This window comes from Hypomesus transpacificus, chromosome 4 (genome assembly GCF_021917145.1).
Source record: "Hypomesus transpacificus isolate Combined female chromosome 4, fHypTra1, whole genome shotgun sequence".
Taxonomy (NCBI): Eukaryota; Metazoa; Chordata; class Actinopteri; order Osmeriformes; family Osmeridae; genus Hypomesus; species Hypomesus transpacificus.
This window is the reverse complement of record NC_061063.1, coordinates 10,160,640-10,178,061: the sequence shown is the minus strand read 5'-3', so window position 1 is coordinate 10,178,061 and position 17,422 is coordinate 10,160,640. Positions and strand designations below refer to the sequence as shown.

The following is a 17,422-nucleotide window of genomic DNA, read 5'->3' as shown; positions in this document are numbered from 1 at the left end:
CTATGTTGTCAACTTGCTATATCTTAAAGTTTCAACAACCTAGAAAATCAGTATCTGCTTCTAGATATGTGGATATGGCTGTAGGTTTAAAACGCGATTTTGTATGTCATACATCAGTCCCACAAGCCTTTTTTTGCCTATCAGATTGTTTGTGATTGTCTATTATAGTCCCCTCACGGAGTGACTTGATAGAGGATAAAAATAGCTCTAATTAGCTTCTCTCTTGTGTTTCCCTGCACTCTAATTTGTGTCACTTCATTCTTCAAAATCATGGGGACACTAACTCCTCATTGTTCTGCTGCACAGTCATGTCCTTAGATGAATGCCTCTTATGGAAACAGTCAAAACTCATGCAACAACTTTCTGTTGCATGCAGCACACTCTGCTGGAGTCCATTCACCACTCCATATAGGTCTAGGGGCGCTGTAGGGTTAGGGTTAGTGGCACTCCATATAGGTCTAGGGGTGCTGTAGGGTTAGGGTTAGTGGCACATTGTGTCTGCAGGCACCTGTTTCCCGTGACAAAACATCCTAGTTTCCCTTCCTTTTTCAACAACTTTGGAGAAAAACAGCCTGTTGTTTTGATTTCCTGCCACGGCTGGACCTGTTGGTTGGGGGCGTAGTGTCCATGCAGAAGCAAACATGTTCATCATATTGATAAAAAACAGAAGGACTGTTTGTGTTCCATTGCAGCTTGTGCTGAATTGTGTCACAAACCACAACACCAGAAGAATGTGAACTGAGGCTGCACCAGTTGCAGATTTGTGTTTTCTTTCAGACACACTGTTCAGGCCTGCACATCTCCACGACAACTGTCACCATGGTTGTAGGATGCCAACGACAGTATAACTTCAGTATTGAAAAAGGGGCGCTACTGCCAGTGAGAAATGTTCCTTTCCTCTCTGCCTGGTGTGAGGTCAGTGGGATGGCGCAGGCAGGTCTGCCCTCAGTCTAAGAGGAGGCAGAAGGACCGTGCTTCCTACATGATGACACTTCACAGGTCTCCATCAGGCCTGCTCCTCTCCTGCTGTAGGTATGTGAGTTAGTCTGACAGAGACAGGCGCTACAGGAGAGGGGATCCTCAGAGAGGTCTCTCTGAGCTGGGCGCTACAGGAGAGGGATCCTTAGAGAGGCCTCTCTGAGCTGGGCCTGAGATGGGCGCTACAGGAGAGGGGATCCTCAGAGAGGCCTCTCTGAGCTGGGCCTGAGATGGCCCCGTTGAATAAGTGTCCTTCACACTCAACCGGCCCGAGCAGATTTATAGGTCTCCTTCCTGGCCGCCCCCCACCTCGTCCAGGGTAACGACTCTGGCCCCCCACCTCGTCCAGGGTAACGACTCTGGCCCCCCTCCTCGTCCAGGGTAACGACTCTGGCCCCCCTCCTCGTCCAGGGTAACGACTCTGGCCCCCCTCCTCGTCCAGGGTAACGACTCTGGCCCCCCTCCTCCTCCCCCTTCTCTCTTTGTGGCCCATGGCCTTGTTGACCTTGTGGCCTGGCAGCGACTAAGAGGAATGCCCGGCAGGCCAATACAGGCGGCAAATAAGTGAGGAGTTATGGCACAGATACCCAATGTTCCTCTTAGTGGTATCTTAGATGTGACAGATTCACAGGCCTCTAATCTGATGTGGACAAACAGGAGCCCTACTCTGAAGAAGATTATGTTTAGGATCTCTGTTTAGTGTTGTGGAGTCCTGGTCCAGTTTAGGGTGGTGGCCACACCCACATACCTGAGCCAGGGACAAGACTAAGCAGCCTCAACCCAGCATCTGCTCTTCCTGTGCTCCTATTGGCTGGATATATCTGATGCATAAACGCAGACACTCATTGAGTAAAATATATTTTTTATTTTTGGGGGGGTAAAAACAGTCAGTATGGATGTCAGAATGCTGCATCTGAATGGTTTTTACTTGACATGCAGTTCATTACCTTCCAAAGAAGTATTTAATTGAATTTATAAAAATATGGATCATGAACGACTTTGAAATGCTTATAGTATTGTGGTGTTTTTCCATAGTGCGGTGTGTTTAAAATGTATTAAACAGATCTATTCCTGCAGCATTTAGCTGAGTTAGTTGTGAATGGTAAATACCTCCCTTCATCCCAGGCTGACCAATCAGGGGGAGCGTTTCATACAGGCCAATTGTCACAGTTCTTCATGCGGCTGAATAGCATTCCTTGGCTGAAGGCCGGCCTTTGTTCCTGAGGTTGTATTAATGATTTAGCATCCCCCAAAACCACGCAACACACACACACACACACACACACACACACACACACACACACGTGTGTCCCAGGATCCTGGCAGTGCTGGGAATGTGGACACATGGAAATGTGTAAGATGCGTTTTTCTAAGTGTGTTTCAAAGTGTTGATTGCAGTGTTTAGGTTTGCTGTTTATTTTACACCTTTTCATTCAGAGTACAAGACAGTGTGAGTTCCCAGGGGAGTAAAAGGCTTCTGGATCAATCTTGTGTTTCTGATCCCATTCTTGTGTTCATCCCTCCACCACCCATCACCACCGGAGCTAAACCACACTCTACATGTTCAGATCTCTCACATTCAGACGGGAAAAAGGATTCCGATTACACAGTGATGAAATGCACAACATGTTCAGATGGTTATTGACAGTGAAGCACACTCTCACGTTCTTAGGTCCACATCCCAGTCAGTCCCTGTCCTCTACAGAGCGAGCGAGGGCATCAGGGGGTGGTGTGTGTGTTTGACGTTGCTTCTAGCAGGCAGTGTGATGTTGGTTGTGTGATGGTGTCTGATCAGGTGTTGACACCTCCCAGCCCAGGCCCCCTCCTGCTGGAGGCTTGATAAGGCCTCTGGTTGGCATGGAGACAGACACTTCTGGAGACCCCCTTCATGCGTGCAGTCGACAGTGCGTGAGAGTGAGAGTGTGTGAGTGTGTGATAACAGGAATCTGGGAGTGTGTGTGACCGGGCCACTAATCCCTCTGTGCTTAAACCCGCTCCATTGACAGGAGGGGGGGGGGGGGGGGGGGGGGGGGGGGATAGCTGTCGACGGAGGTTTAAGCTGCCAACAATAGAAGTAGTGGAGGGTGGATCCTGGCCTATTCTCCTCTGACTGAATGTATCTCCACATACTCTGAAGCTGCATGCCCAGTACACAGACACCTCCATGTGAGGGTGTGTTGTCCTCCTGTATGACAGCTCCAGGGTCTGCAGCCGGGTGCTGTGGGGGAGGTCTGTCTCAGAAGGAAACCCTGCTGTGTTGCGGAGCAGTGCCTGGTTATTTAAGGAGGCTGTACGTGCCTGGGGAGGGTTTGAGGGGCAGAGCTGGAGGGAGTTCCAGGAAGAGAGGACTATAAATGAAGCAAACCTCCAGCTCCTCTGGGTGGTGTGGACATGGAGGGAGGAGATGGTGCCTCTGGCCTTTAAAACATGCTCACATACAAACACACTCATGCACGCACACACACACACACACACACACACAGACAATGGTTGAGTAAATCTCTCCCTCCCTTGGGTCCACTGCTGTGGTTGCCATTATCATTGCAGACAAACATGTCTTTGCCAAGTGACCTACTTGAGCTCTTTAGACGCTAACCTCCTCTCCTCTCCCCGCAGTTCAACAGGCCTCTCTCCGGCCCCCTCTCAGGCCCTGCCAGCATGTGGTCATAGCTGGGCATGTGTTCAACAAAGCCTGGTCTGGCCTGTTTGCCTAATCTTACCAAAACACATAGAACAAAACAGTCTTTTACAAAGACAGTTTAACAAATATCCTAAATGTGCTGTGGGGGAAAGTGTTGATACAGTGTAAGGCTACAGTGCTGGGCTGTGTGCATAACTGTGTGTGTGTGTGTGTGTGTGTGTCTCAGAGCAGTAGAATCAGGAGTGTAGCTTCCTGCTTGGGCAGCTGTGGGGATGAATGGGTGTTGTCTGGACGGTCCTGGTGATCTCACCAGGTACAGGCCTAAGAGGGCAGACAGGTGGGCACACAGGCTCAGGACTGAGAATGAAACACGTGGTTCTTGCGTCAGGTGGTGGTGTGTGTGGAGAGGTGTTGTGGTTGTTGGGACACAGGCCACAGACCGGCTCCCAGAGATCATTCCCCTTAGCTGCTGTTTGTGCTGCAGGAGAGCCGGAGTGTGGTGAGCTGGAGATATAGAGACGCTAGGGGGTTAAGGTGATCAGATGATTGTGAGGAGAACAGACCTGGCTTGTGTTATTGATGCAATGATGACATCAGCATTTATAGTTGAAGGAGTTATGTCTTATTTTCTCACTTGCTGTCTCTCTCTCACTGTCTCTCTCTCACTGTCTCTCTCTCGCTGTGTCTCTCTCTTTCACTGTGACACACACACGTATGCAATGGTTACTTCCTGCTACCATCTAATTTATTCAATCAGGAGAAACAGAACTGGACCAGAACACACTGTATGAGTCTACAGTCACATGACTCCACTGATCCACTACGGCCACATCTCTGGTCTTAAACAGTTCAGGGGCATGTTTTCAGTGTCTGTTTTTCACGGTGTTGAGTTAAAACACAATATTATGCACGGAAGCATGTTCAGCCCTGCCTAAAAACATGGAAAAGTTAATAAACATCTAAAGCAAGGAAGAGGACAGGGTAAAGAAACAGCTTTAGAAATAATGTTTTTTTTAAGGTTGATCTATAGTCAGACTCTAAATGACTCACTTCCACAGGGTTAGGGATATGCAAGATGGGTTGAAGAAAATAACTAAGAAGCCATTATATGCATATTTAAAGATAGTTTATATGATATGCATATTTAAAGATAAAGTAGTTGTTAGAAATGTTGCCTGTAGGATAATTATCCTCTGTTCATGGGACGGTGATGTAAGGTTTAGGGTTAGTGATTTAAGGCAGATGTTGTAACAGTCTGGTTGGTGAGTTTGTCTCAGCCTCACGTTAGTTTGTTTGTTTGTTTGTTTGTTTGTTAGTTTCAGCGCATGTATCTGTGTGATACAACAACATGCAGTCTGACCTGTTGCCATAGTGACTCATCACTATAATCTTGTCCGGTTTATTATGTCTGTCAGCTGCGACATGTGAGAATATTCCTTGCATCACTATTACAACTGTCCTCTTGTGGCGTTGTGTATGCCTATAGAGGCATGACGTAGAAGTGTATATGGGAATAAAATATCCTTTATCAAATCCAAATTCCCCACAAAAGACATAAATTTATTGTTATTCCTTCTGTGTTTGGATCTATAGTTTCTGCATTCTGACATTACGATTGCATTTCCAGGGTTTTCTCCTGGCTCTGCTCTGGACTGACAGATTTCCCGGGAGCTGCTGCTGTGAATGAGACCAACCCTCCAGCAGATGGAAAAGGCATCAACAGAGGAATGCAGAGCTGTGTCTGAGCCGGCTTCAACCAAGTCTTCTGGCTCCAAACACCTGAATACTATGTTAAGGTTTGCTCTTCCCATGCCTTGGAAAGGATGCACACACATTTTTCTGTGCAAAACATGTCTGTCAAGAAGATTTTTTTTGTAAATTCCATGTCATAGATCAAATAAGGAGAACAGGGGTTATTTCCTTGAACAGGTTGGTCAGTGTTTTATATTTTCTATTAAAAGGGACCGTGTGGAAAGTAACAAGTTCCCATTCCTGGAATGAGCACCCAAAACATAGTATTAGATGTTTTACCTTTTATTTTTAAATGATTTAACCAAGACAAGGAGGAGGAGAGATGTGTCAGCAGACTCCCAGAGCAGCCCTCCCTGACCCCTGACCTCCGCAGTGCCCCTCAGACTCCACACCCTTGCCTGCCTCCTGCGAGGTGACCCGCCCTCCTGCCTGATGCGAAGTGACCCGCCCTCCTGCCTCCTGCGAGGTGACCCGCCCTCCTGCCTCCTCCAGAGACTGAACACCCCACCGCAGACCAGCAACAGCAAGAACAGCCATGATTCACCACCAGGTACAGATCATCGTTGGGGGGGTTTCTAGGAATGTCACTGATGAGAGCCCAGTAAGGACTTCACTAATCTTGAGAGTTGATTTAGGGTTTCAAAGAGAAATCCTCACCCATGGGCTGTCCAACTGTACATCTGAACTAAACAGAGAAAGGCTTTTCCTAAACAATCCTGTTTGATTCACAACTGATACCATTATCTCTACTGCGTTCACATCACATTATCTCTACTGCTTCCACATCACATTATCTCTGGTGCGCCCACATCACATTATCTCTGGTGCGCCCACATCACACTATCTCTGGTGCGCCTACATCACATTGTTTATCGATCAGCCCAGTGGCCTGTCCCTTGTTTGTTTATCTGCTGGCCTCCGGCTGCAGGAGAACAAGGAAAATAATTCTTCAGGGACATTTCCCAATGATGTTATGTAATTATGGAGTGATGCCAAGTTGAGCCACAAATGGCGGTGGGATTTGGTGGGCTGAAGCAGCCTGGCATGGCTTCTGCCCTCCCAGACCCTGGCAGGGCTGTCCTCACTCAGGGTCACACAGACATGTTTGTTAGCAGCCTGGTGGGACTCATTCATCACCATCATCATCGTCATGCTGGTTGTAGATCTGCCTGTCATGGGAGATGGCAGTACAGGAGACATTGCAGGAATGGAACGACCAAGATTTGAGTCTCTCATGTCATTGTGCCAACCAACACCCACTCCAACTTTTGGTGCTGCCTGGAGTCAAGTGTCTCCACAGCAAGGCCATGCTACCCTGCGGTGTGTCACACTGTGGTAGCATCTCTCACTGTGTTAGCAGCTCTCACTGTGTTAGCATCTCTCACTGTGTTAGCATCTCTCACTGTGTTAGCAGCTCTCACTGTGTTAGCAGCTCTCACTGTGTTAGCAGCTCTCACTGTGTTAGCAGCTCTCACTGTGTTAGCATCTCTCACTGTGTTAGCAGCTCTCACTGTGTTAGCAGCTCTCACTGTGTTAGTATCTCTCACTGTGTTAGCAGCTCTCACTGTGTTGGCAGCTCTCACTCTGTTGGGAGCTGCTAACGCAGTGTTAAGGAACACAGCTTTTTGGATATTTTATCTCCTTCACAACAACAGGGCTAGCCTTGGACACCTCTGTTTCCTGCAGTTCTCTCATGAGCCTGAACTCTCACGAGTCTGAGTCGCTAGGAAGGCTGCCCTTTCCCAGAGAGCTGGTTACCATGGCTGAGGAGAAGGAGGACTTGATGAACCCAGACTTCAACACCACAGGGAGAAAACATCTGTTGGAATCAGCTTGGCTTCTGTTCTGCTGGTTGTGTCTGTTCTGGGTCTGCTAGTCTAGTCTGCTCTGGATCAGCTGGTCATATCTGAGGCGATCACAGATGATTGACGGTCTACGAGGAGAAGGAAAGTGGGTCAAGGCATCCACGCTCTGTTTTCATCCCTAAAAAACTCTTTCCTGCCAACATCCATTTCCCCTCGGCTCAGCCTTTCTGCCAGATATTCTTTTGGGGTTAGAACTCAGAGGACACACTGTCTTGAAATGTATCTTCCTCCTTGTTTTCGGAATGAGGGCATTTTTGGTCAATATTGTTCATATATTGAACTCTGTTACAGTAGCTGTTCTAGGACCCATGCTGGAACTACCACCTGACTGCACAGCTCAGACAGCGTGGACAAATCACAAAGTTGTTCATCACTTAACCCACCCTCCCCCTCCTCCCTCCTCCCTCCACCTCCCTCCTCCCTCCTCCCTCCCTCCTCCTCCCTCTCTCCTCCTCCCTCCCCCTGGTCTCAGGCAGTGTGCCTGGTCCCAGGGGAGACCAGGGGGTCAACAGCTATGTGTGACTGCTGCCTCTCACGGTCAACCAGCAGCAGGCCACAGGGAGGTCATATCTGCAGGTCAGGATGTCCTGGGATCTGAACCTAGAGTTTCATGTTTTTTCTGACTACCTTATATGACCAAATGAATGTTAAATAAGTTAATCTGTTTGTGTGCTAATCATGCTGGGGTTTCCGTCTGTGACAAAGCCTCTAGAAAAGCATAAAGTCACGTTGAGGATTCAGATCTGACCTGAGGATCAGAGTATTGTCTGTTTGGGACTCAGTGCTGAGATGTTTAGACAACACCCTTAGGCTCTTACCTATGGCAGTGTGAAGGTGAGAGGCAGGACACCAGCTTAGCCTCCTGAGTTTAATGTGACAAAACAGGCCCGCTGGCACTGGGATCTCGACAGTGTTCTGAACGAGGGAGTGTTTCCGATTAGGCTGCAAGGCCTGCAAGTAGTGGTGGAGTTCATGGTTACTTGTGTCATCTGCTGTCATTACAAGGGGTATAACCATCATTATTTGCGACTTTGACCTTTGGAATATAAATAATGTATTAATTTAGCAGACACTTGCATACCTACCCAAATATCCAAAGTGATGCACAGAGGGGGATTTGAACCTGAAACCTTTCAATCTCCTCCCGTTTATCATCTGATTATCAGAGTGGATAATGATCAGAGAAAGAGAGAACTCAGATGTCTCTCCACCTCTTGAGAGAGAGAACTCAGATGTCTCTCCACCTCTTGAGAGAGAGAGAACTCAGATGTCTCTCCACCTCTTGAGAGAGAGAGAAGTCAGGTGTCTCTCCACCTCTTGTTCATTGATTCCGACCCAAACATGTTGTCCTTGTAAAGAGCTGTTTTATAGAGACTCATGTTTCATGTTGAGATCATGGAGCTGATTGTGTGATGGACAGACAACCCAGCGATCGGTGAGGATCCCTCAGGAGCCCATGGCCCTCCTCAGGAGGGGTGCTGCTGGGCCCTGTGATCCTCAGGAGGGGTGCTGCTGGGCCCTGTGATCCTCATCAGGAGGGGTGCTGCTGGGCCCTGTGATCCTCCTTAGGAGGGGTGCCGCTGGGCCCTGTGGTCCTCCTCAGGAGGGGTGCCGCTGGGCCCTGTGGTCCTTCTCAGGAGGGGTGCTGCTGGGCCCTGTGGTCCTCCTCAGGAGGGGTGCCGCTGGGCCCTGTGGTCCTCCTCAGGAGGGGTGCCGCTGGGCCCTGTGGTCCTCCTCAGGAGGGGTGCTGCAGTTGACGTCTTTTAATGTTTTCTTTTCTTTTCAAACAGCTCGCCATTGTTAACAGCTGTCAGTCACACATTTCTGCTACTGGTGAAAACCTTGAGTACGTCAGTACTCTGTTCATGTCCACACACACACACATCATCACGCTCACTTGAGCCTTCTCTCTGCTTTGTTTCTCGCTGAAGAAAACACGGCCTTTGTGTTGGTCCACTTCCTGCCTCTGAGCCAGACCCACAATGCACTGTTGAGCCAGGTGTTCATCAGCTGTCACAGAGGAGGGGGGAGGAACACACAATGTTCTATAACACAAGCAGGGCTCTGCAGATTTAGGGGAAAAAAGGTTCAATAATTTTATCTAGTAATGATATTAGTATCTTAATTAAGAGAGGTGGAGGAGGAAGGGGTGGGGGTGGGCTGGGCCCTGGGGGGGGGGGGGGTGTCCAGTTCCCAATGTTCCTGTCAGGACAGCAAGGAATATCCCTCTCTCCTCTCTGTGACTCCGTGGGAAGTTCGCTCCCCCTCCCCCCACCTCCAGCAGAGCCTGTAACTGGAGACAGAGCTACTTAAACACACAACAGAGCCGAGGTATCCGTCGCCTCGTTAGTGAGTCTCCAGGCCCCCCGGGCACAGAGGGAGGGGTGGGGAGAGGGAGACAGATCAGGGAGGACAGATGCTCCTGTTCAGATCAGGGAGCTCGAGTGACAGCAGTGTCCCCCAGGTGATGGGCTGGCCTGGTGTGGCTCGGGAGGCACGACGATTGTCACGCAATAGTATCATCAGCTAGCATGCGTTGTCAACACGTGTGGCATGATGTAACATGGCAGGGAGGACAAATCGGATGCTTACATTTACCAGGTACAGTGTGCTCCTTATGCGTATACAGTAAAATACTGCTGCTCAAGAAACAGTACTTTTCCTCGTTTGAATGTATTAGTGGGAGCGTGTTGTTAGACAGGTCCTCTACCACAGCATCTCTGCTTGTGTGAGGTCAGAGGTCATGTGTGAGGTCAGAGGTCATGTATGAGGTCAGAGGTCATGTGTGGGAGCGTCATTTAAGTCTAAACACCTAACTTCTCATACTGTGTCCTGACAGAGAACCATCTTGTCCCCTGCCTGGAGAGAGCTGTACCTGCCCCCTCTCCTTACCTGTGTTCCCTCACACCTCCAGACAGGCCCTGGGGGTCTTCACATCGACCGCAGCGTGTTCCACACCCAGGCCCGGGACGCCAGGAGCAGGTGAAGCAACCGTGCGATGTTGGAGAGGTGTTTTTAGAATCCTGTCGAGGACTTGATGGAGCAGAGAGACTCAGGCTGTGTGAAGTTCAGCACGTTGGTGTTGCTGCAGATGTTGTCACGGAGTTGTGAGAAAGAAAAAGCTTGACATGGCTGTCTGTCATTCCAGTGACTCACCCTCTTTTGATCCAAGCTCCAACCCACTAACTATCTCTCTGATTTAAATCCCATTCTTAGTTCACATTCTGACTAATCCCAGCAAACCACCAACCATTAAAAATAAACAGTTAACTCCCTTCTGAAAGGACCATGCAGCAGTGTGTGTGTTTGTAAATGTGTGCAGGAGGTGTAATTTGAGTGAAGTGATGTTCCTCTCTCGTCTGCAGAGGAAGTGATATTCCCTCTCGTCTGCAGAGGAAGTGATGTTCCCTCTCGTCTGCAGAGGAAGTGATGTTCCCTCTCGTCTGCAGAGGAAGTGGGTCCTGCATGGTGAGCATCATTCCAAAATTCATTATGGTTCTGATTTGCATTTTCCGTGTCATTTCCTCTGAGTAAAGACAGATTATTTCCACATCTCTGTCCCCCGTCCTGAAGTATCCCACATGGTTTCCTCAGCGAGATGCATAATGACATGTAAATGAGTCCATTTAATGAGGAGGCAATCAGGAACTTTCTAAAAAGGTCTCTGGAGCGCAGTGTGTAAACACTCAGTTGTGGATCTGATTGTGGGGTGGCATTGATGATCATCGGATGGTTGTTGGAGACAAATATAGTTTGTGCTTCCAGGCCCATCAAACAGCCTCGCCTCAACCCAGCAGCTCCACGTCAGATCCCCTGCTCTGGTCCAGCTGGCCTGTCTCTCCAGGGCTGCTCTGGTGACCTGAAAGAGAGAGGGGAACACATGCAGCATAGGGCCCAGGCTGGATTCGAATCAAGGGCCTCGGACCACAAGGAGGTGCTTCCAGGGGGTGTCTGTGAGTGTGAGACCCGGGTGGTGTCTGTGAGTGTGAGACCCGGGTGGTGTCTGTGAGTGTGAGACCCGGGTGGTGTCTGTGAGTGTGAGACCCGGGTGGTGTCGGTGAGTGTGAGATCCGGGTGGTGTCTGTGAGTGTGAGACCCGGGTGGTGTCTGTGAGTGTGAGACCCGGGTGGTGTCTGTGAGTGTGAGACCCGGGTGGTGTCTGTGAGTGTGAGACCCGGGTGGTGTCTGTGAGTGTGAGACCCGGGTGGTGTCTGTGAGTGTGAGACCCGGGTGGTGTCTGTGAGTGTGAGAGATGAGATGTGCTGCCTGGCTATGGTCTGAGGAGGATCCTTTGATGCATGTGGGGAATTAGCGATGGAAAACTGGTAGGAGCTGTTTGTGCAGTATTAAACATGTGTAAGCCATAGAGTATGGTCTGACACATACCTAACCCAGATCCTAGCTGTCTCTCTCTGGCCCTCTGCAAGCCACGCACCCTGACACCAGGCAGAAACCAGGACCATGCAGACCCACACAGGCAGGCCAGCCTGGGGTTTAGAGGCAGGGCTGTAGGGGGTTTAGAGGCAGGGCAGTCTGGAGGTTTAGAGGCATGGCACTCTGCTAAACATATCAGATTTTGAGGGAGAGAAGGTTTCTGTTCCAGAACACACACAAACTCACACACACACACAAACTCACACACACACACATAGTTATCTATAATTCCAACCAGCCCAAACCAACTTATTTCTTTGATTTGCTGATTTTAAGACTCTCAAAGGAAAAGGAAATGTAATTTTTAAACCCAGATTTTCATGCTTGATGAATTTGAAGTTCCGCTACTTTCTTGAGCCCTTACTTAGCTCTTAGCTGTGTGTGTGTGTGGGTGTGTCTGTGTGTGAGAGTGTGTGTGGGTGTGTTTGTGTGTGTGTGTGTGTGAGAGTGTGTGTGTGTGTGTGTGTTTGTGTGTGTGTGTGTGTGAGAGAGAGAGTGTGTGTGTGTGTGTGTGTGCGGTGGAGGAGGGTGTAGAAAGTGATAATGCAGGCCTTGTTTCCAAGCCCCGGAGGTCCAGGTAAGGTCAGATGTGTCTGTGAGTGTGTGTAGTTGGTCAGGTGGTAGGAGCAGTCCTTTCTCCATTTCCTCCTCTCCTTCACCAGAGATCCATCAACCCAGCCAACAACCCCCCCCCCCCACACACACACACACACATACACTTACTCACACACACACACACACACACACACACACACACACACACACATACACTTACTCACACACACACTCACCCACACACACTCAAACACTCATGAACTCACAGAGACCCATCAAGCAAGCCACATATAAAGATCCAGACATAGTTACACTGCAGTTCACGCTTTTCCATGTATTTGTACATTAGTTTGTTTGGGTCTTCTAGAAGGATTACTATCAGGCCCAACATGCTTTTGTAAAGAGAGATTTAAACTGCTTTCCCCAAAATAATGTCTTTTAGAGAACCGCATGACCTAAAATGATGTTTGTAGCATTCCATTTACAGTAAATGATGTTTGTAGCATTCCATTTACAGTAAAGTTGTTCGGTTCTTGGTTACAAGTCTTCTCATTACAATCTTAGAACTCAGATGTTTTTTCTGACAACTTTTTACTTTCACTCAATTGTTTACACAAATATCTATACTTTCTAATAAGTTTCAAAAGGTAAAAAAAAAACATTTTAGAAAAATAAAAGAATTCTATATGTTGAGAAATTTGCTAAACAAACTTTACAAAAAAAGTTTTAGACAAATATCTATACTTTTTAATAAGAAATGCACAAAATGTTTTTACAAAAAAGTTTCAAAAGGTTGAAAAAAGAATTTAGATTTTTTGGGAGGGGGATTATTTTAGTGAATTGTATTATTTATTTTTTAAACCCCATCTCTTGTAGTTTGGAGATGAACTTGACAGTCTGTGACGAGAGCATCTGTACTGGCTGTTTAGTCTGTACTGGCTGTTTAGTCTGGCCCTGGTTCTGGCCACAGTGTGACTCAACTAATTTCAATGGGATTAGGCATTCAGATCAACAATGGGTTTCCTGGACATCATTATTAGCATCCTAGGGATGGTCCATCCTAGGGATGGTCATACATTGTGTTAGTGGTGTACACTCAGAAACGGTGTCGTACACACCTATACTCAAACAATCACACCTATACGAACACAATCACACCTATACGAACACGATCACACCTATACGCACACAATCACACCTATACGCACACAATCACACCAATACGCACACAATCACACCTCTACGCACTTGATCACACCAATACGCACACAATCACACCTCAGATGCTGTAACGAACACAAAAATCCATAAACAACACTGAGGAACTGGCTGCTTTTGAAGTCTCCAGGTTTTCCTAAACACAGGAAATGCTCTCTGATAGAAACCGTTTGAAAGGACTGAATCCCTCAGATGTGATCGGGAGAGAGTGCTTTGTCCAGACGCAGAGACGACAAGATACCTCACTCTCCTTAGAGACACCTTATCTTAAATCTTGGACCCCGAGGATGAACATGGTCATCCTGTATTGTTACAGTACAACTCAGCTGAACCATGAACATCCTGTATTGACTGGTAGAAAACTGGTGACATTTGAGCAGACGTAACTGGTCCACTGTTTTCTGTGTTCAGAGATCCAAGCAAGGTTGTTTTCCATAACTGCTCAGGGTTTCAACATTTACAGGAGCCTGTTTCCCCCCTGACTCCGCCCACTTCCTGAGATCCTAGTCTCTGATAAGGCAGTTATGATTTGTTGCTGGGAAATCCTGCCACTAACGACATGACAATAGCCTCCTATGGTTTAGTGCTCATAGTGAAACTGGCTCTGAACCAGGCTTACATGGCAGCTGAACAGCTTACCCTTCCATTTAGCGAAAGCAAAAACAAAATCAACTTAATCTCACACACAAGTTTTCCAATGAAAACATGCAAGGCAACTGCAACATTAGTTGATGTCCCCTAATCTTCTTGTAAACGATCAAGACTGACTCAGGTAATTTCCTCAGAAAACCCATGCCCAGAGGGAAAACATTCCCTCAATGAAAGAGCAGACTCACAGGACTGGACATGACCAGCCCTGCCCTCGACTGTGGTGAGTCAGGGACATGAACTCCCCAGCCCCAGGGTACAGCAGCACGTACTGTTGCCTGCCTTTGTTGTCTTTCATTGAAAGGCCTCCACACACCCAGAGCACGGCCTCCAGTCACCCAGAGCATGGCCTCCAGTCACCCAGAGCAGGGCCTCCACACACCCAGAGCAGGGCCTCCACACACCCAGAGCAGGGCCTCCACACACCCAGAGCAGGGCCTCCACACACCCAGAGCACGGCCTCCAGTCACCCAGAGCAGGGCCTCCACACACCCAGAGTAGGGCCTCCACACACCCAGAGCAGGGCCTCCAGTCACCCAGAGCAGGGCCTCCACACACCCAGAGCAGAGCCTCCACACACCCAGAGCAGGGCCTGGGTCCCTGGGTCCCACTGTAGCTGGATACTTGCTGTGGGTGGGGCAGGGTGCTGTGTGGGCGGGGCAGGGTGCTGGGTGGGCGGGGCAGGGTGCTGGGTGGGCGGGGCAGGGTGCTCAGTGGACGGGGCAGGGTGCTCAGTGGGCGGGGCAGGGTGCTCAGTGGGCGGGGCAGGGTGCTGGGTGGGCGGGGCAGGGTGCTGGGTGGGCGGGGCTGGATGGGTGGGGCAGGGTGCTCAGTGGGCGGGGCAGGGTGCTGGATGGGTGGGGCAGGGTGCTGGGTGGGCGGGGCAGGGTGCTCAGTGGGCGGGGCAGGGTGCTCAGTGGGTGGGGCAGGGTGCTGTGTGGGCGGGGCAGGGTGCTCAGTGGGCGGGGCAGGGTGCTCAGTGGACGGGGCAGGGTGCTCAGTGGACGGGGCAGGGTGCTGTGTGGGCGGGGCAGGGTGCTCAGTGGGCGGGGCAGGGTGCTCAGTGGGCGGGGCTGGATGGGTGGGGCAGGGTGCTGGGTGGGCGGGGCAGGGTGCTGGGTGGGCGGGGCAGGGTGCTCAGTGGACGGGGCAGGGTGCTCAGTGGACGGGGCAGGGTGCTCAGTGGACGGGGCAGGGTGCTCAGTGGACGGGGCAGGGTGCTGTGTGGGCGGGGCAGGGTGCTCAGTGGGCGGGGCAGGGTGCTCAGTGGGCGGGGCTGGATGGGTGGGGCAGGGTGCTGGGTGGGCGGGGCAGGGTGCTCAGTGGGCGGGGCTGGATGGGTGGGACAGGGTGCTACATGAGACCCATATCATGAACTGGATCCCTCTCCTCCCACCACACCCTGCAACCCTCATCCACACCCCCGGCATGAACTGGATCCCTCTCCTCCCACCACACCCTGCAACCCTCATCCACACCCCCGGCATGAACTCCCTGTCCACCTGGATTCTGTTCATCCACAACCATCTTTACATAACACCCAGTCATTAGTAGACACAGTCGTCTACCAGGCTACATATAATGACCGAATATTGACAAAGTAAAACTTGTATGTAATTTACATGTTTATCGAGTCAAATGCAGAAATAACTCACTTGGATCATTATTCACACACCAGATCCCATCTCCAGTAAAAGGGACAGGCGAGCTAGCATTGTCTCCTAGGTGACCAGGGGGACAGGTGAGCTAGCATTGTCTCCTAGGTGACCAGGGGGACAGCTGAGCTTGGAGCAGATCAGTTCCTGCTGTGTTCTCCTCTAACGCAGGTGCACACAACAAAGGGACCTGATATCGGATTGGTTCCCTTAGTGCCACTAGAACCACATCAAAGGCTGTTACCTCAGCCAATGAGTCAGTGTAGCAGAACTGAGGGACACCTGCCTTTAGAAGGTTCCCGAAGGTCCTCCTGTCCACACTGCAGTGGGACTACCTGAGACGGGGGAGAATCCACTCTGAACTTTGGGCCACTTCACAGAAAAGGTTTCAAAGTGTTACTTTACTTCCAGGATTTCTGTCTATCTATTCCAGTGAACCCTACCACAGCCTCGATTCACACAGTACATCGACAGTCATATGTTAAACCATATGTTAAAGTAGTGAATGTGTCCTTCCATGAACAGACCCTTGTTTCAACTTCTCCTTCAGCCGACTGGTTCCAGTTCATCTCTTCCCTTCGTCAGGGACGCTACCAGATCACAGGCTTGCTGATGACTCACCTGTGTAAAGGTCAACCGCCAGCAGGCAAAGAGACCTAATGAAAGGGACAGAGAGATGGAGAGAGAATGAGGGAGAGAGAGGTTGAGAGAAAGAGAGAGTGAAAGAAAGAGAGAGGAGGAGAATGAGGGAGACCACAGTGGCCAGACTTGAATGAAAATTACTGAAAGTATTTTGAGGGTGAAATCTCACCTCACAGATTCAGTTACAACCGGTAGAAACAAAGTGGTTTCAAATGAATGAGATCAAACAGGCTGGTGTGTCTGCAGGCTGACTGTGGGTGAGCACAATGACGACCGAATCTAGCACACAGCCACTTCTCAGGTTCTCCCCAAAATCCCCCTTTTTCTGACAAAAACAGAAGTTCTAGTCATGGAATCCCACTGACCCCTCGCATAACTGAAACTGATTGATTGAAATAACATGAAAAGTAAGATCATTTTTATTTTTTATTCCACAGTAATCTGTTGGTTGTTCAGGAATATTTGATTGAGAAGCAATTACTAGTTATCATCTATGTATGTGTATTACATTATGTTACTGGATGAAATTTGGGGCTGGCAATACATAAACGTGTTAGTCAAAACAAGCTACAGTGCTTGAGACAGGCTGGTGGACATCTAGAGACCACGTTTCAAAGTGTTAATCTGAGAGTCATGGGGAAAGGATGCCATCTACTGGCTGAAGTAATACATGTTCAATCCAACAAAATGCATTGCAATATTTTTTGTTTAAAGCTTTTTTGAGGGGTTTCCTTTTAATGTTTGGCTCATTAGTTATTTTTTTAATTTGTTGTGGATTCTACTGTTTTTCAACTTTGTTCACACAAATCACACAACTCTTGTAGTTTTCAAACTCACATGTCTTATGGATTCCTGATGTAATTGCAACAGCGCTATGGATCAGGTGTAGAGCGTGCCATGATGTCACAGGTGTAGAGGGTGCCACGATGTCACAGGTGTAGAGCGTGCCATGATGTCACAGGGGATTGATGACTGGTTGGGGAGCAATGACTGCTTACCTGTCAACATACGTATGATGCGCTGCTGTGGTAGTG

General features: G+C 49.2%; 1 protein-coding gene across 1 annotated transcript; it reads right to left on the bottom strand.

Annotated features, from left to right (window-relative positions):
- Positions 1–11,021: 11,021 nt before the first annotated feature.
- Positions 11,022–15,608, bottom strand: LOC124467443 (extensin-like). The gene is made up of 4 exons (XM_047019727.1): positions 15,488–15,608; positions 15,098–15,367; positions 14,650–14,898; positions 11,022–11,095 (listed from the first exon to the last, which is right to left on the bottom strand). Exons 1-4 carry the CDS (start codon positions 15,606–15,608, stop codon positions 11,022–11,024), a joined length of 714 nt encoding a protein of 237 aa, XP_046875683.1.
- Between the last annotated feature and the right edge of the window lie 1,814 nt (positions 15,609–17,422).